General features: G+C 43.5%; 1 protein-coding gene across 2 annotated transcripts in view; it reads right to left on the reverse strand.

Moving 5' to 3' along the window:
* LOC134608294 (tigger transposable element-derived protein 1-like) overlaps window positions 1-20,291 on the reverse strand; it is a 151,367-nt gene that overhangs the window by 72,056 nt on the left and 59,020 nt on the right. For both annotated transcript variants that reach the window (XM_063451005.1, XM_063450997.1), the window contains exons 2-3: window positions 3,530-3,619; window positions 23-208 (exon numbers count right to left, since the gene is read on the reverse strand). In XM_063451005.1, coding sequence (XP_063307075.1) covers window positions 23-208; window positions 3,530-3,619 — 276 coding nt within the window. The remainder of the gene's footprint in view (window positions 1-22; window positions 209-3,529; window positions 3,620-20,291) is intronic.

Below are 20,291 nucleotides of genomic sequence, written 5' to 3' on the forward strand. Positions count from 1 at the left end.
ACAAATAACAATGACTACTTACGTATGCACAATTCTGAAATTTGGGTCCATGTGGAGTCATCCTGACAGGTTATAGTTTTACTCATTCCAGGATTTTCATAATAACCGCTATCCCTATCACATTGATACACTACAGAAACTCCCACAGAAAATGTTGTCACCGGAATTGGTTTAGTATGATTAACTTCAGGAGGAGGCCCACAGTCACCTGCAAAAAAAAATAAAATAATTACAAAACTAGTACAATACAAATGTAGCAAAACATACTGTATTTTGGTAAGAGACACACATACAGAAGAAAAACAGACCTCAAACATTATTACAGAAAGATTTGGATCATCTATACTACAAAAAGATTGCCTAAGATAATCCTCCCAAAGGTCCCTTTTACTGGGCATTTATTTTTATGTATGCTGGAGGTGTGTAGGATGCCGTGGCTATGAATTGTGCAGACGGGTATCATCATGGAGGATTGACCTGCCTGGAAAATTTCTCCAAACAGCGCCGATAACAGAGGAGAAGAATTGACAGCCGGAGTAAAGTGGCACAGTTGCTACAGAGTACGTTGGAGGTGGTCACAACCGGCCCACGGAGCCATGGTCTGGACCTTTGGTGAGTGCAAACCACAGTAATCACTACCTTGCAGTCCGGTGCTCATCAATGAGTTAAGAGTGCAGCCACTGGCATTCTCAGCCTGCCCACTGGGTCAATGACCAAATGTGCAGACCACACGCTCCCACAGCAGACAACTAGGGATGGTATCTTGAGTATTTTAGAAAGATTATATCTATATGAAATACTCAGAAGTGACAGAGCTACTTTACATACACACAAACTTTACATATATTCACTCCCCAATATAATATTTTTTGTAAAGTAATGTATGTTCTATAGTGTAGACAACTCTCTGACTGAAGCATATCTGCACAAGGTCTTTCTATACTTGTATGGACAGTGTCACCAATGATACCCAACTCACCTAAAAGTGATAAAATGTCCCTGCCTGATTTAGATGCTGTGCTGCGAATGTATCTATCGCACACCAAGGATGCATGGTACGGTTAGTGGGAACTTTGTGTTATAAAGGTCTAGTCAGTAAAGAGAGAATTGCAGGGAATTTCAAACTTTAGGTCGAAATAGTGCAGCTGAATGGGAAATTTTTTCCAACTTAGCTACTTTGGCCTTAAGTGGGTGTGGTAAAAATTTGTGCAGTGGGTGTGGTAATTTTTCAATGTATGGAATTGATAGCTGTGCTGCAAAGTGTCCCTGGAAATGTTTTTCAAATGGCAACTATGCAGGAGTCTTTATTCTTTCTTTTCAATGACCCCCCTTCTGGAACATCTGCCTGTATTGTTTTGACACTTCAAAAGTATGATCAGAGGGGGGCAGGGCCTGGCTGCTGACTGAACAGGATGCACGGTGAGGGAGCTCCTCAACCCTAAAGCCTATCTAAGCCTAAAAACGACAATCTACCTCAAAAATCTTACCCAGCAAGGACATACCATGACTCATGAGCACGCTGGCAACGAATCGGTGTGAAAACTCGATGGTGAAATACGAGAAGAGAACACCCTGCGGCCTACTAATAGACGCCGGGCGGGAGACGCGGGCGGTCTCCTGTCCATTACTTGACTTGCAAGCAGCCTGGGTCTCGCTTCCCCCCCCCCCCTCTGGGCCGGTGGGGGTCATCCTGGTCCCTGCTGGGCCACACGCTGGAGTCCGACCGGGTCGTTGCGAACTGCCCATACGACAAACTAAATGCCATGCAGCGCCAAAGATGGCGGATGCGCCTATGATTCAAACAGCAGCGCAGCATCAGGCCGACATCACTGACTGACTTGATCACTTCAAAGCGCGACTGGATGCAGCCAATTCTGGGCAAACCTAATGGAGAGGATGAAAAGAGTGCCCCCTGCAACGCCGCCACAGGTGAGAAAACAGACACTTGGCGAGAAGAGGTGGCAAGAGGGATCCCCCAAAGGCAAACCGACCATACAAAAGGCACGCCACACTACCTTATGCCCTCCCGGGCCTAGCGCCACCCGGGGAATACCCCCGAAGCACAGACCACACATGTAGAAGGGAACAACACGCCAAAGCCAACGTGGTAAACAAAGCCCCCTGCAACCTCCCGGCTGGGAAGAATTTGGACTCAAAGAGGACCCAAGTTCGTGGCAACATGGTGCAGGCTCTGGAACAGGCCTGGGGCATGGGGAGTACCTCGCTCTCGACAAACAGCATGGCTCACCACAGTGGACATTGCTCGTATGTAAGACATACCTAGCCAGGGTATCGGCTAACCTTATGACCCCGGGAGATGGCTGGAGGCCAAGTTAGGTCGACAGACAGGGGCTCTGATGTGGGACTGTTGGCCTAGCTGCATAATGTAACTTATTGTGTGTCTACTTATTACCTAGGAATACTATGCAATAGCAAAGCTTTGATCACGAGTGCTAAGCATATATTATTGAGTTTTGTTCACTCGTCCACTGTACCTGTCATGTTAACAGAATAGCAGAAACTCCTTGATAAGCAACACTAATGTGTATAGATTTTATATATATGAGCATAGGTAATCTAGCACCGTAAAGCAATGGTTATTTTACGACATATTAAAAACAAAGAGAACGTTACCTGCGCTCTGGCCTAAATCCACATGTACTTTTAAACAAAATGGAGGCTCTTTAGTTTTTATTCCAATGGCCATTTGTATATATAAGCTCACCTGCCACGTCAAGGCAAGCCTCAATAAATAGGCGAGTTCCTACACTAGCCATTAGATGTGCTGATATCAGCCAAGAATCTCCAGTAAGACAGGAAGGGGTATTTTATAAACCCTTTCACATTTAACCCTTTATAGGGCTTCTACACATACAATAAACTTTGCTGGAATCTTACGACATATGTTCATGTTTCTAGTCTGTTTAACTAATGATACGCAATTACACTAATCGGATTGCCCATAGCATGGTTATTGCACCATTCTAGCAACACTATTGCGTATAAGTTTTATATATATATATATATATATATATATATATATATATAAGCATAGCTAATCTAGCACCATGAAGCGATGGATATTTTACGTCATATGTTCATGTTTCTAGCATGTTACTACTAATGATACGCAATTACATTACTCGGATTGCTTATAGCATGGTTACAGCACCGTTCTAACTTACTTATACTTACTTATATGTGTTTAAATCTAAATGTTTAAGCCTGATTTAAAAAAAAAAAAAAAAGTGCCAGTCATTCATGTGCCCCGCATGTTAAGCGTGGGGAAAGCCGGAGGACTGCTTTTGGGGCACCTCTCGCCAGCCTGTACAATTTATGTGCACAGCAAAAATAAAGAATTAAAAAAAAAAATTTAAAAAAGTATGATGAGAAGACAATTACTAGAAAACATAGTAAAAATGTTCTTATTGCCTTTATACAATGCTGATTTGCAATGATTTATTTTTATGCAATGATTTAATTTATGTTTGCTTCAAAACAGTACAAACGTACAAAGAAAAACACTTACCTTGGGCGAGTGCAATGAAGGTCATAAAAAAGACAAAAAATACACTGGAAATACTTGTAGAACCTAATAATGGAGAAACCATGATGGAACCTGTGGAGTAAAGAGAATTTATAGTAAGGTTTCAAGCTATAATAATATTTTATTATAATATTTACAATAATTTTTAGATTTTTTCCTTCTTCTTATTCTCCACAAAGGAATTAAAAAGAATGCAAATGAATGAGCTATGTCACAATTTTATTTTTAAAAGGACAATATTTCCGTTTCATTAAAGGGACACTAGTCACCAGAACAACTACAGCTTAATGTGGTTCTGGTGAGTATAATAGCTCCCTTCAGGCTTTTGTCATGCAAACACTGCCTTTTCAAAGAAAAGGCTGTGTTTACATTGCCTCTAGGGACACCTCCAAGTGGCCACTCCTTAGATTGCCAGTGGAGGAGTTTCCTGGGTCAGTGCTGCACAGTAAGCAGCCTTATCGTTCAGCGTCCCCACGATCTGCATGGATTTTCCTCATAGAGATGCATTGATTCAATGCATCTCTATGAGAAGGTCCTGATTGGCCAAAACGGTATTTGGCCTGGCCCCGTGCCAATTTTAGCCATTTTGTCTTTGGCAAAGCATTGTATTGGCTAAAAATCGCCCATTTTGATTATGTCACAAAGGGGGCAGAGCCAGCACCGGTAGCCCTGCGTGGTGCTGGAAATAAGGAGAGTTTTTAACTTTTATGGGGGGGGGGGGGGGGAGGACGCATGCTTTTGTGGTTAAAGTGCTTTGAGTGTTCCTTTAACCCCTTAAGGACCAAACTTCTGGAATAAAAGGGAATCATGACATGTCACACATGTCATGTGTCCTTAAGGGGTTGAGATAATTCTGACAGGGGTATTTACTTAAGTGAAAATAGAAAAAGAATACAAAGTGAATCATAAATTTAAGTCCAAACAACCCAAATGGGAAGAAATACTGTTTGGCTATTTTACCTTGAATTTGAAAATCACTTTGTATTCTCAAGTTAGTGAATAAACCTGTGAAAAGTTAAGAGGAACAAGAAGAGAGAGATTAATCTGGACTCTACTAATATCTTTACTATAATAATAATAATAATAATAATAATAATAATAATAATAATAATAATAATAATGTTTTTCTGTGAGAAAAGAAATTTGCATTTGGGCCCTGGTTTTATGTGTATAAAAACTATTCATGCAGGTCTATAAACAGAAACATGAAAAATAAGACTAAAGCCTACCACCCAAGTGTCCCTATTTAAGAGGGACATTCCCTATTTAGGGCTCAAATCCTTTTGTCCCTCTTTTCTATGAGCTCAGCATTCTCGGTGTGTGAGTGTATAACAGAGCTTTACAGCAAGAATACATACAGCAATGTGACTTTAAAGGGACACAATAGTCACCAGAACAACTACAGCTTATTGTATTTGTTCTGGTGAGTATATTATGAAAAATGAATACGAATATTAGCTAAACACTGTAAGAAATCACAAGGACAAAATATTCTGACCTGTGCAGTAGGAGCAACAAAGAAAGAGGAGGGGCTTAGGCTGGCAAGGCCTTTAATAGAATGTCTAGCATGTCTGTGTGATTGGTTGCCCTGTTTATGATCTGTGCTGTTGGAGTATTCAATAAAGAGAGTTATGCAAAATATGAAGCCTCCGGTCATGTGATACAATTGTATTTTACTAACAAACTAAAGAAAGTGTACCAGTTAGGACTGGGATAGATAAGAAAAATATTGGAAGCCTACAAGTTAGTATCAGACTTAAATTAGATCCGAACTCCCAAAGGACACCCGCTGGCACAGTGACGGAGACGAGGGATATCGGAACCCTGCTGCAGTGTACATCACAGCCCAAGATGGCGCACGCGGAAGGCCCAAAGGCCTCCACTTCAACTAACCTAGAGGTACGGGCAGACCCACAAGCACAGCTCACGGTCTCAGACAGGACTCCCACTATATCAGCACCACTAGCGGGGCAAGAACTGGCCACCAAACAAGACATTCAAAAATTCCTGCTGGACATTAAGCAAATGCTAGCTGCTGACACAGCTGTACTCAAGGAAGAGGTTAAGGCGGTAACAGACAGGGTCCGCGCCTCTGAAGAGGACATCTTGGATTTCCGCGGCAACATGTCTCACCTGCAAGACGCTCTCCGGAATGTTGAATCCTCACAACAAAACCTGACTGCACGCTTGGCGGACATGGAGGACAGAAGCAGGAGGCATCACATCAAGGTGAGGGGCATACCCAACGGGGTCCCATCGGAAGAGTTGCCACACTACCTGAGGCGACTACTGGCCACTATTCTACCCCAACACACAGCCAGGAAAGTGACCATGGATGGGGCATATAGGCTGCCACAGCACCCGAATGCACCCCCTAATGTCACCCGCGATGTAATAGTCCGGTGTTCCTCTCTACAAGATAAACGAAGCATCATGGCCGCAGTGCGCGACAAAACGCCATACCTGTTTGAGAATGCACATCTCACGTTCTATCAAGACCTTACGAGGTCCACACTGCAGTGGCGCAAATCTCTCAGACCAATCACCGGCCGCTTGCGGGACGCCGGCCTGACCTATAGATGGGGACCCCCAAGGACTCTGACTGTAACTCACCAAGGAGCTGCCTATAAGCTCATGTCCATTGCGGACGCACCACAACTCCTGCAGGCTCTAGGACTACCAGCTATGGATGGAGAAGAAACACCATCAGCTGCCCGAACATGGGACCCTAATCATCTGACCCCTTTTGTGCCAAGAATTGCCTCGCTGACCCAAACAGAGACATGACTGCAACAACCCGCAGTGCCACAGAGCACCAACCAGGCCCGGACTGGCCATCGGGCACACCGGGCAAATGCCCGGTGGGCCGCGGTGGCCATGGGCCGAGGCCGGCAGGGGAGGTCACAGGATCTCCCCTGCCAGTCTATGCAGGGCCGGCACTATCCGAGCGAAAGCCCCGCTGCATTCCATGGCGGGCTGGTGGGGAGATCAAAGATCTCCCTCACCGGCCCACATGCTGTCAAATGCGGCCGCCGGCGGGGAGAGAGGGAGGGAGCCAGCCTGCCTGGAGAGAGGACCTGGCGGAGCTCTAACTTGCAGCTCCGCCGGGTTCCTCTCGCGAAATCCGGAGCGTTGCCACGAGGACCACTGCCACTCTGCCTCCCAGTCCCAGGAACCAGTCCCCCCCTCCCAGGCTAAAGGTAAGAAGGGCGGGGGGGACATAATGCCTGTTATTTTATTTGTTTATTAAGAAAACCTGTACTTTAAAACACTCATATTTGTGTTCCGCGAAGTCTCCAGAGTATAACAATACTCCCCATGTACAGGTTTTATGGTGTTTTGGAAAGTTACGGGGTTAAATACAGGGCTTGCCAATTAAATTCACTGGACTGTCTGCCTGGGTTGTCAGGAAGGTCCCTCAAATTCTAATTAATAAAATCAAATAATTAAGTAGTTCATAGTTAAAATATATATGTAGAATGTGTATATATATATATATATATATATATATATATATATATATAATGTCCAATGTTACCCAGCACACACACTCAAAAATATGAAAAAAATGCCGGGTGCATAAGAGCCATAGCCAAAAACTACTATAATTTGTAATAAATGAGGGCTTGCACTCACGGTCTGTAGATAAGTAAAACAATTCTTGTTTATTTCAATTCGATTAAAACATGGTTGCTGCCATCAACGTTTCAGCCACTCCTGTGGCTTTCATCAGGATCAATTCAGCATACAAAACATTACATGTACAAACTTCTGCTTATATATAGCTAAACAGACTCATCAATAAAATTAACAATGCTTACCACCTGTGTCCTCAAGCGCCCGGCGTCTATCCCGATCATGTGCACATGTGCGAACACGCCGAAACCGGAAGTGGCGTGTTCGCGTCATCAACCCGTTGCCGTGGTTACCCGCAATGTAAACAAGCTCCCCGGCAACGGAGTAGTGTTGCACAGCGCCAGGGCACCTACACGGTGGGGAAATCATGACCATAAAAACATACATATTCTATAAAACTTATCCAATTATGTAGCTGCACAATTTTCATGGCTCACTAGCCCACTGATACTAAGGGTATATAGGAGGAGAGGTCATACTGATCTTGATAAACCAATCCCATTGGACATCTCAATAAAATATCACAATCCCATATCAAATCTACTGTACATGATGAACTCTAATAAGTATATACTTGGGTACTACTCAAATAACACTTAACACTCAAAAAACGAATATATATATCACAGAGTGATTCCTGTGTATCTTAAAGTGAAGCTTAGTGCCTATACATATATCAGATTGAATCAAATTAAAGTGCCATGTGCATTTCTAAATAAATTGTGCAGTAAAGTGCTGTTTATGTTCTACATCTTCAAGATGATATTAAGTGTTATTATGTACATTAAAGTGCTATAAGTGAACTATTATGTACATTAAAGTACTGTAATTAACTTCCAGACAAGGTCAAACCTCAAAGGTGCCTCTTAACATTCTTTAAAGTGATACTCATTGCATTTATATACATTAAAGTGCTATCTGTGATTGATAAAGTGAAACTCTGTGCTTTTATGTACAACAAAGTGCTATCTGCAAATATATCCTAGTGGGACCTCATGTAGTTGAAACTTTCAGTGAAAAACTTAATGTGACTTTAAAGTGGTACTTGTTGCATTTATGTACAATAAAGTGTTATTCGCTACTATGTACATTAAAGTGTTAAATAGTATAGTTAAGTGATTCTCAATATTACTATGTACCTTCCTGTACAAAATGTCAAATATATGGAGAATATCTCCTATTCGTGATGTACATATACCTGAACAGTTCCCTATACTGTGCCGCTACTGAGGATAATCCTATTTATTAAAACATAGCTTTACTCAAAAGAATTGCAAACACCTGTAACCTTATTCAAATAAAGGGGGCATATGATAACTGCTCATTTAAACCCCTCGGTGCAACTGTATCCGGTTCGTAAATCCAGAAGGCTTCCTTGCGTAACAACATATTTCCCCTATTGCCACCTCTTCTTGGTAGGGGAACGTGGTCAATTGCCACAAAATCACTTAACTATACTATTTAACACTTTAATGTACATAGTAGCGAATAACACTTTATTGTACATAAATGCAACCAGTACCACTTTAAAGTCACATTAAGTTTTTCACTGAAAGTTTCAACTACATGAGGTCCCACTAGGATATATTTGCAGATAGCACTTTGTTGTACATAAAAGCACAGAGTTTCACTTTATCAATCACAGATAGCACTTTAATGTATATAAATGCAATGAGTATCACTTTAAAGAATGTTAAGAGGCACCTTTGAGGTTTGACCTTGTCTGGAAGTTAATGACAGTACTTTAATGTACATAATAGTTCACTTATAGCACTTTAATGTACATAATAACACTTAATATCATCTTGTAGAACATAAACAGCACTTTACTGCACAATTTATTTAGAAATGCACATGGCACTTTAATTTGATTCAATCTGATATATGTATAGGCACTAAGCTTCACTTTAAGATACACAGGAATCACTCTGTGATATATATATTCGTTTTTTGAGTGTTAAGTGTTATTTGAGTAGTACCCAAGTATATACTTATTAGAGTTCATCATGTACAGTAGATTTAATATGGGATTGTGATATTTTATTGAGATGTCCAATGGGATTGGTTTATCAAGATCAGTATGACCTCTCCTCCTATATACCCTTAGTATCAGTGGGCTAGTGAGCCATGAAAATTGTGCAGCTACATAATTGGATAAGTTTTATAGAATATGTATGTTTTTATGGTCATGATTTCCCCACCGTGTAGGTGCCCTGGCGCTGTGCAACACTACTCCGTTGCCGGGGAGCTTGTTTACATTGCGGGTAACCACGGCAACGGGTTGATGACGCGAACACGCCACTTCCGGTTTCGGCGTGTTCGCACATGATCGGGATAGACGCCGGGCGCTTGAGGACACAGGTGGTAAGCATTGTTAATTTTATTGATGAGTCTGTTTAGCTATATATAAGCAGAAGTTTGTACATGTAATGTTTTGTATGCTGAATTGATCCTGATGAAAGCCACAGGAGTGGCTGAAACGTTGATGGCAGCAACCATGTTTTAATCGAATTGAAATAAACAAGAATTGTTTTACTTATCTACAGACCGTGAGTGCAAGCCCTCATTTATTACAAATTATATATATATATATATATATATATATACATACATACACACACACAAACACGTGTGTATATATTCAAGAAAGGTTTAACCCCTTGAGGAAAGAGTGTGATGGGGGCCCCCTGGCACCATAACTTCATTAAGATGTCCCTTTAAGTAAACATCTGTATAAAATAAAGACAAAGAAGAGAACATATCAGAACATTAGGAAATGCTTACAAAAATTGCTCCTTCGGTAGTATATTGGTTAATGCTACCAAGGTCTGAAAGGTTTACATTGCCAACGCTGAAAAAATAGCTATTTTGCCCTGTTCAAATGTTTTTACCTAAAATTTGCACTTGATTATATGATTCTTTGCAATTTCCAATTCTGGGGAAAAACTCAACATATTACTATTTAGTTTAATTTTGGATAAACTCAAAGGAGTGCCACACACAAGTAAGTTTACATGGGAGCTCTGTGGAGGGGGGGTCCACAGTAGAAAGAGGTAAGTGCACATGCCATTGTACAGAACACTGGTGAGACCTCACTTGGAGTATTCTACGCAGTACTGGAGACCGTATCTCCAGAAGGATATTGATACTTTAGAGAGAGTTCAGAGAAGGGCTACTAAACTGGTTCATATATTGCAGGATAAAACTTACAAGGAAAGGTTAAATGATCTTAACAAGTATAGCTTGGAGGAAAGACGAGACGGGGGTATGATACAAACATTTAAATACATAAAGGGAATCAACACAGTAAAGGAGGAGACTATATTTAAAAGAAGAAAAACTACCACAACAAAAGGACATAGTCTTAAATTAGAAGGGCAAAGGTTTAAAAACAATATCAGGAAGTATTACTTTACTGTGAGGGTAGTGGATGCATGGAATAGCCTTCCAGCTGAAGTGGTAGAGGTTAACACAGTAAAAGAGTTTAAGTATGCATGGGATATGCATGAGGCTATCCTAACTATAAGAGAAGGCCAGGGACTAACGAAAGTATTTTTAAAAATTGGGCAGACTAGATGGGCCGAATGGTTCTTATCTGCCGTCACATTTTAAGTTTCTATGAACCTTTGTCCTTTGTCAGCCTCAGGCTTGTTCATAAGACAAGTAGTGCCTACTTTGTTTTAAGGTATATTTGTTTGTATGGCATTGGAATTTCAATAAAAATTCCAACACAGTCGGTATGAGTATTTTATAAAGATTATATCTTTATGAAATACTCAAAAGTGGCAGAGCCGCTTTAAATATTTATGGAATAATATGGGTGAAGATGAACGTAGCTTGTTAGCCAATTGTTACAAAAGATTGATTTTGCTTTTGTTATTCCTTGAATAGCGAAGTCCTTATTCATTATAATAAAGTAGTTACGAGAACTTACTGTGAAAAGTCTAATAATTAGCCATTCTCTTCACCACCTCTAACTTGCAATCTGGTGAGGCAGTCCTGTTTAGACTTCCCATCCACAATGAATACTTTAATAAATATCCCATATTTCAATGTTAAAATATTAGGCAAAAAGAGAAACCATGTTGTAAAAATTACAAATTATATAATATATGCAAATAAACAAAGTAACATACAAAAATAAATAATAATAAATCACTTTTCTAGGTTTTTAACCCCTTAAGGACTGAGCCAAATGTACACGTTGTGAACAAAACAAAACATAAACAAAACCTGGCATTTGCGCTATATGTCTGTCCAACCGTAATTCACCTCTTTCATTTTAAATGCACCCACCCTTATTATATATCATTTTATTCCGGGGAAACAGGGCTTTCATTTAATATCAAATATTTAGCTATGAAACATAATTTAATATGAAAACAAATGGGAGAAAATAAGAAATGTTGTTATTTTTTTTAGTTCTACATGACATTTTAACTGTCAATGTCATAATACTGTTTGCTTTTACTGCAATAAAATATACATATTTGTATTCAGCAAAGTCTCACGTGTAAAACAGTACCCCCTATGTACAGGTTGTATGATGTTTTGGGAAGTTACAGGGTCAAACATAGCATGTTACATTTGAAATTGAAATTCGCCAGATTGGTTACGTTGCCTTTGGGACTGTATAGTAGCCCAGGAATAAAATTTACACCCATAATGGCATACCATTTGCAACAGTAGGCAACCCAAGGTATTGCAAATGGGGTATGTCCAGTGTTTTTTAGTAGCCATTTGGTCACAAACACTGGCCAAAGTTAGCGTTAGTATTTGTTTGTGTATGAAAAATGCAAATAACGCCAATTTTGGCCAGTGTTTGTGACTAAGTGGCTACTAAAAAAGTCTGGACATACCCCATTTGCAATACCTTGGGTTGTCTACTATTGCAAATGGTATGCCATCATAGGGGTAATTTTCATTCTTGGGCTACCATAGGGTCTCAAAGGCAACGTAAGCAATCTGGCGAATTTTAATGTGAAAAAAATTAAACACAAACCTTAAATTTGACGCTGTAACTTTTGAAAACACCATAAAACCTGTACATGAGGGGTACTATTGTACTCGGGAGATTTCGCTGAACACAAATATTTGTGTTTCAAAACAGTAAAAAGTAGGGTCGGGGCCTGACCATCATGGCGGAGAGTCGTGCTTTACATGAGCTCTGACACAATCTCCATCAAAAAAGGCGAAAACGACTCACACAAGCGACACAACCGGCAGTATTGAACGCCCTAGGGTCGCCCACGACAAAGGGCACACAGTGGGACACTACTACATAATAGGAGCCTGATGGATCCGAAAACGGCATCGCGGCCTAGTGTGCGCCGGGCGGGAGAGGCGGCCGCTCCCCTGACCCAGAGGCGTCTTGGAGCTGCTTACCGTACGAATCAACCCTGTTACCCCCCCCCCCCCCCCCCGCCGGACCGCCGGGGGTTATCCTGGTCCACCCTGGGATGGCCATCCCAGATATGCTGAGAAGTGGAACGTCGTTCACAAACGGAGGCCCACCTAAAATGGCGGACCCGACACGTGCAGACGACCCAATCGACGAACCTGATATCCTCGCACGACTTAACCTCCACTTCGAAACATTCTGGTGCAAAAACTGGGCCAACCTAATCCGACCTGGCCTCCTGCTTCCCCGAAGCGACCGCAATCCATCGACCCATCGCAAAAGGTCAGGCGGCTGCGGCAACACCCGAACAGGGCGCAATCGCAAACAGACCCGCCGCTACCGCAACACACGGCGGTCCGGCAAAGGCTCAACCCAGGTGCCCAAACCGTCCGGGCAGAAGCGACACGCATTATGGCGCCGCCCGCAGGCACGAAGAAACCTCGCCCGGCCCATGACCTGAGCCGCGGGCCCCACTCTGACCCACGCAGGAGAAGGGAAGGAGCTGGACCACACATGGCAAAGCAAGGTACAGCCATTCGGCACCAACCACATCTATGGACCCACCTAATCACGCTGAGACCCCTACAAGATGACAACCAGCGGGGATCATGGGGCGGCATGGACTCCCTAAGTCTCGCCTCACATCCACGCCCGAGGCCAACCCATGACAAGGGCATAGGCTGATAGCGGCAACACAACTTACCGCAGCTCTGTCATTCACGCTGCAAGCCCTCTATCACTGGAGGACACCGACTAACCCCTGCCGAACTCACTTGGACGCTGTCCAGTTATCAGCATAATTTGACTTTTCGTTTTTGCCTCTTTTCTCGTTAATCTGCTAGCCCATATACTACCTGTCTTTCCTAAAGCGCATTATGTGTTTCCAGTTTAGACCGTTCAGCATAGCAGATCATCTATCACAAATATGGGTAGTATGTCTTTATCTGGGTTTTATTTTCTTTTTGTTTACCGTACCTACTTCACTCGACTAACCGACCTGCAATGAGAACTATCCTTAGTTGATATAGCGGATAGATATATTTGCATAGCCTGGTGATTAGCTTTTATATGTTGAGTGGGTGTACAACGAGAGTATTTGACCTACTGTTATGTTATTGAACAACGGATTATTAACCTTAGACGAGACCAAACTAATCCTATGACTGCCTAGCTTAACATGTCTGAGCTAATATACTACGGTTATAAAACAGAATGTTCTTAGGTGTTTCTATATATCTTAATCATAACCCATAGCTCCTACTAAACCAAATATTTTGCTTTACTTGTTTATCTTTCTTACTGCTCCTTTACTTTTTATAACCGAAGGCAAGGTCAATATTCAGTCAGTTCGCACACCCTTACCCAGTAACCCTCAGGGGCTCAAGCCCACCTGACAAGCACAGCATGTTAATCCCTCATGTACAACTCCACAAATAATAGAGCTTACACTCAGGCACACAGCCTATATAACCAATACGAAGATACCGCCTCACATTATACAATCGTGACTTGCTAGAAGACTTAAACCTGTGGGGCAGACACGAACTAAGTCCACGCACATAAGCTTGAACACATGTAGGCCCTACTCACCTTGTTATTTAAATCTGTAACTTAGCACTGAGTTAGAAGGTCTACACCCGAACAACACCTGTAACCAGAGCCGTACTCTCATAACCTACGCACACACGTGCCCTTTACATCTTGTTACCCGTAATTTTAACTTGTAACGTATTAGATAGTTTCAGCTTGTTAATAATATAAAAATGTGCAACGTCTTTCATGCCACTGTTATCACTGCAATGTCAAAGTTTACGCTGTTGTGGCGTCATGGAACCAATTTGTAATCACCTGCACAACAAAAATAAAGAATTAAAAAAAAAAAAAAAAAAACGTAAAAAGTACAGCAGCAATAATATCGTCCGTGTAAGTGCTGTTTGTGCGTGAAAAATGCAAAAAACGTCAGTTTTACTGGCGATATCATAGTTGTAATACATTTTACTGTTTTGAAATACTAATATTTGTGTTCAGCGAAATCTCCCGAGTAGATCAGTACCCCCCATGTACAGGTTTTATGGTGTCTTGGAAAGTTATAGGGTTAAATATAGTGCTAGCAAATTAAATTCCCTTTACTTTCGGCATGGGTTGTCAGGCAGGTCCCGCTAATTGTAATTAATTAAGATCAGGGCCGGCCTTAGGGGTGTGCGCGCTGTGCGGCCGCACAGGGCGCCATGGAGCAAGGGGCGCCGTCCGGCCGGGATTTAAAAAAAAAAAAAAAAAAAAACAATTTTTTTTTTTTTAATTTGCAGCGGGGGCGGAGCTTAACGTGCGGCGGGGGCGGAGCTAAAAGCGCCGGAAAACTGATGCAGGGGAAGCAGGAAGGAGTCCCTGCTTCCCCACCAAACAGTCACCAGGAGCTGCACTGCCTCCACAGGTAACTGTGATTGTCAGGTGAGTGTGACTCTCTGCCTGTGTGTATTACTGTCTGTGTGTGTGTGTGTGTATGACTGTCTGCCTCTGTGTGTGTATTACTGTCTGTGTGTGTGTGTATGACTGTCTGCCTCTGTGTGTCTGTGTATGACTGTCTGCCTGTGTGTGTCTGTGTGTGTGTGTATGACTGTCTGCCTCTGTGTGTCTGTGTATGACTGTGTGTGTGTGTGTGTGTATGACTGTCTGCCGGTGTGTGTCTGTGTGTATGACTGTCTGCCTCTGTGTGTGTATTACTGTCTGTGTGTGTGTGTATGACTGTCTGCCTCTGTGTGTCTGTGTGTATGACTGTCTGCCTGCATAGGCGTGCGCACGGGGTGTGCCGGGTGTGCCTGGGCACACCCTAATCCCCGCAGCACGCCTATGTATTGAGACCGGCAGGGGAGATCTCAGGATCTCCGCTGTCGGCTCATGCAGAGCCGGCGCTGTCCGAGCGCCGGCTCTGCTCTCAGCCTCCCTCCCCACCGACCCACACGCAGGGAGGGAGGCAGGAGAGGACCGGCGGAGCTCTTGCCAGCAGCTCCGCCGGGTTCCTCTCGCGAGATTTGAGCGTTGCCGCAGCAACGCTCAAATCTCGCGAGAGTGAACTCTAGCCCCGCAGGGTAGAGTTCACTCTCCACTGGACCACCAGGGATGGCGGTAGCATGGTCCCCCCTCCCTACATAAGGTAACAAGGGAGGGGGGATATTAACTAAACGGCACCTCACCTCACCTCCACTGGACCACCAGGGAAGGCAGCAGGAACAAGAATCCCCCCTCGCTACATAAGGTAAGAAGGGAGGGGGGATATTGAGTCATGTACCCCCACCTCCACCCCCCACAATCACCCACACACATACAGCACCTACACACATACAGCACCCTCACACAGCACACACACACATACAGCACCCTCACACAGCACACACACACATACAGTACCTTCACACATACAGCACACACATACAGCACCCACACACACAGCACCTACACACACACAGCACACACAGGACCTACACACATACAGCACCCACACACACAGCACCCACCCACACACACAGCACCCACACACACATACAGCACCCACACACACATACAGCACCCACACACACATACAGCACCCACACACACATACAGCACCCACACACATACAGCACCCACACACATACAGCACCCACACACATACAGCACCCTCACACAGCGCAAACACACACATACAGCACCCACACACACAGCACCTACACACATACAGCGCACACACACACATACAGCACCTACACACATACAGCACACACACACACAGCACACACACAGCACCCACACAGCACCTACACACACATATAGCATCCCCACACACACAGCACCCACACCCACATACAGCACCCACACACAGCGCCCTTACACGCACACACACACACACACAGCAGTGTGTGTGTGTGTATAAATAAATAAATATATATATATATATACACACATACATATACACGCGGCGTGTGTTTGTGCTTTAGGGTGCACACCCTAATGCAATAGGCTGCGCACGCCTATGTCTGCCTGTGTGTGTCTGTGTGTATGACTGTCTGCGTGTGTGTGTGTATGACTGTCTGCCTCTGTGTGTGTCTGTGTGTATGACTGTGTGTGTGTCTGTGTGTGTCTGTGTGTATTACTGTCTGCCTCTGTGTGTGTCTGTGTGTATTACTGTCTGTATGACTGACTGCCTCTGTGTGTGTCTGTGTGTATTACTGTATTTGTCTGTGTGTATGACTGACTGTCTGCCTGTGTGTGTCTGTGTGTGTGTGTGTGAGACTGTCTGCCTTTGTGTGTCTGTGTGTGTGTGTGTATGGCCGTCTGACTCTGTGTGTGTCACATACAACCAATACACGCATATCACACACTGTTAATACACCCATTACAAATATCACACATAGCATACATATCACACAATGTCATCACACCTACTATCACATACACAGACAACACAAACATTACAGCATACATGGATGACGGGGGGGGGGCGCTGTGAAGATTTTTCGCACAGGGCGTCTAAATGCCTAAGGCCGGCCCTGATTAAGATACCTATTTATGTAAAAATATTACATAAATATATGTGTAGAATTAATATATGTCTATATATATATATATATATATATATATATATATATATATATATATATATATATATATATATATATATATATATATATATACACACGTATGTGTATATATAATTTTTTTTAACTATTTTTATTTATATATAGGTATATATATATATATATATATATATAGTGATATATACGTATATATTTATGTATATAGATATATTATTTCGTTCTACGTGTATTTTGATATAAATATATATATATATATAAATATCACAATACAGTTAGAACAAAATAACACATCTTTATATTTTGTAATTATTTATTTTTAATTTTAAATTTTTTTTTTTACGTATTTACCGTATATACTCGAGTATAAGCCGAGTTTTTCAGCACATTTTTTGTGCTGAAAAACCCCAACTCGGCTTATACTCGAGTCAATAGTCTGTATTATGGCAATTTGCATTGCCATAATACAGACTGGGGGCTGTGGGGGCTGGCAGAGCTGTTACTTACCTGTCCTGCAGCTCCTGTCAGCTCCCTCCTCCTCCGCGCCGTCCGTTCAGCACCTCGGTCAGCTCCCACTGTAAGTCTCGCGAGAACCGCGGCTCTCGCGAGACTTACAGTGGGAGCTGACAAAAGAGCTAAACGGACGGCGCGGAGGAGGAGGGAGCTGACAGGAGCTGCAGGAGAGGTAAGTAGCCAGCCTCCCGCTCCCTACCAATGCCACTGGACCACCAGGGAGTAAGAGCCCCCCTCCCTGGCCAGCTAGCAAGCAGGGAGGGGGGACGAAAAAAATAATAATAATAATAATTAAACACACACTGCACACATACACTGCACTCATACACACACACACTGCACTCATACATACACGCACTGCACTCATACACACTGCACTCATACGCACACACTGCATTCATCATATACACACACTGTAAATAAATATTCAATATATACACACACAATGCACTCACACTGTACACACACACACACACACTGCACTCACACTGTACACACACACACACACACACACACACACTGCACTCACACTGCACACACACTGCACTCATACACACACACTGCACTCATACGCACACTGCATTCATACGCACACACTGCATTCATACGCACACACTGCATTCATACGCACTGTAACGGACCGTTTCAGCATGAAAGGGGAAAAATGCGTTTAGGCGATAATCCCCTTTTCCATAGACAGGCACAGCTACTGCAGAACATCACACTCCCGATCTGGATACGAAATAACACTCCGAACTGGAACAGCTGAACAAGAAAAGCAGACATCGGCTTACACTCTTGGCAGTCAGCATACAATCCCATTCCCCCAAAGACCGAGACGACACATCGCTTTGAGGGTTAAGTAAGACTCCAGACTGGGACACCCAGTCTGGCTTTTATTTCCAACTCACACATACAGGCCACACCCAGGGGGAGGCATAAAAGAACCAATGACATAGATGTTACCTCCCACACATCCCCTCCCCTTAGTGTGACACATAATCCCATTATGCATACAGTGTAAAATATACTTTTACACAACTTTCATAACTTTAAAACCATACATCACATTCACATAAAAATCCATATCCACAATCAATCCATTCAGGGGAACAACATATTAAAAAATGGCATGAATCCGACCAGGGGTTTAAAAGTTACTAAAAGTATCTTTTATTCCCCCTGGCTCAAACAGTAAAAGTAAAACATCCCCACAATGCATCCTGGCTTCCTCCCTTCTGCCCTGGAGATAATTGGAGAAGAAATCTAATTATCCAGGACTAGAGGCAGACTCCATTAACCACATGGTTGCAAAAAGACAGTAACAGACATAAACTTACATACTGATACATTTAACACATAAAACACACATTTCTACATATCCCCAGTTTAACTGAACACATAAATACCTACATAATATTTAAGACAGTATTACTGTGATATGTTACAAAGTCTTAAAGGGACATTAGTCCCAAAAGTCCCAATATGTCCATTGCTGATTTTAAAGGGCCAGCAGCAGCAATACAAATTGTTACATGCCCAAATATAGTTTTTAAAGTGCAGCATGTCCAGGGGCCATAGTCAGCGGGCAGGAGGCTAGCAACCAGGCCTCTCCAGTTCACAGTGGCGAAGCTGGTTTCGCCTTTGGATCCATCACACTGAGGCTGGGGAACAGGACCGACCGTCCCTATCCCTTGTGCTGTAAGTGCAGAGACTACGGTCCCATCTGCACAGTTGGGGGGCTTAACATCTCCCCTTGGTGGGTTAGGTTGCCGTGGGAGAGAGGGTGTAACAAGCTCCTCTCTCTGGATGGCAAACTGCCGCTGGGGAGGAAGGACTGCACCTTCTGCTCCCTGAAGCACACACTGCCGCTGGGGAGGGAGGACACTGCTCTCCTCTCCCTTTACTTCACACTGCCTTCCTGGCATATCACTTTGCTGCTGGGGGGCAGGAACAACAACCTCTGCCCCCTGTAACTCAGCCTGCCGCTGGGGAGGAAGGACGACACCTTCATCTCCCTGGGGTACACACTGCCGCTGGGGAGGAAGGACGACACCTTCTTCTCCCTGGGGTACACACTGCCGCTGGGGAGGGAGGACGCTGCTCTCCTCTCCCTTTACTTCACACTGCCTTCCTGGCACATCACTTTGCTGCTGGGGGGCAGGAACAACAACCTCTGCCCCCTGTAACTCAGCCTGCCGCTGGGGAGGAAGGACGACACCTTCATCTCCCTGGGATACACACTGCCGCTGGGGAGGAAGGACGACACCTTCATCTCCCTGGGTTACCCACTGCCGCTGGGGAGGAAGGTCTGCAAACCCCCTGGCCCACTCTGATTCCCGCGGCAAGTACTCTCGCACTGCTTTCTTCACACGCTGTATTAGATCCTCTGAGAGGTTGGGTCCGCATATAGCCAGCACCGCGGTGACCTCTCTGTCATACGCCTCTTGAGTGTAGCTGGGTGCCATGCTTGCTCTGCTGCAGTTGGTTCCTTGTAGATAGGGGCGCTGTACGGGTACTGGCGTTGCCCTCACTTTGTAATCCAGGAATGGTGTTGTCTGTAGCTGTCCCTCTGGTTGTAGGAACGATCCAACCGCTTGCCACCAATTGTAACGGACCGTTTCAG

Source organism: Pelobates fuscus, chromosome 1 (genome assembly GCF_036172605.1).
Source record: "Pelobates fuscus isolate aPelFus1 chromosome 1, aPelFus1.pri, whole genome shotgun sequence".
Classification (NCBI taxonomy): domain Eukaryota; kingdom Metazoa; phylum Chordata; class Amphibia; order Anura; family Pelobatidae; genus Pelobates; species Pelobates fuscus.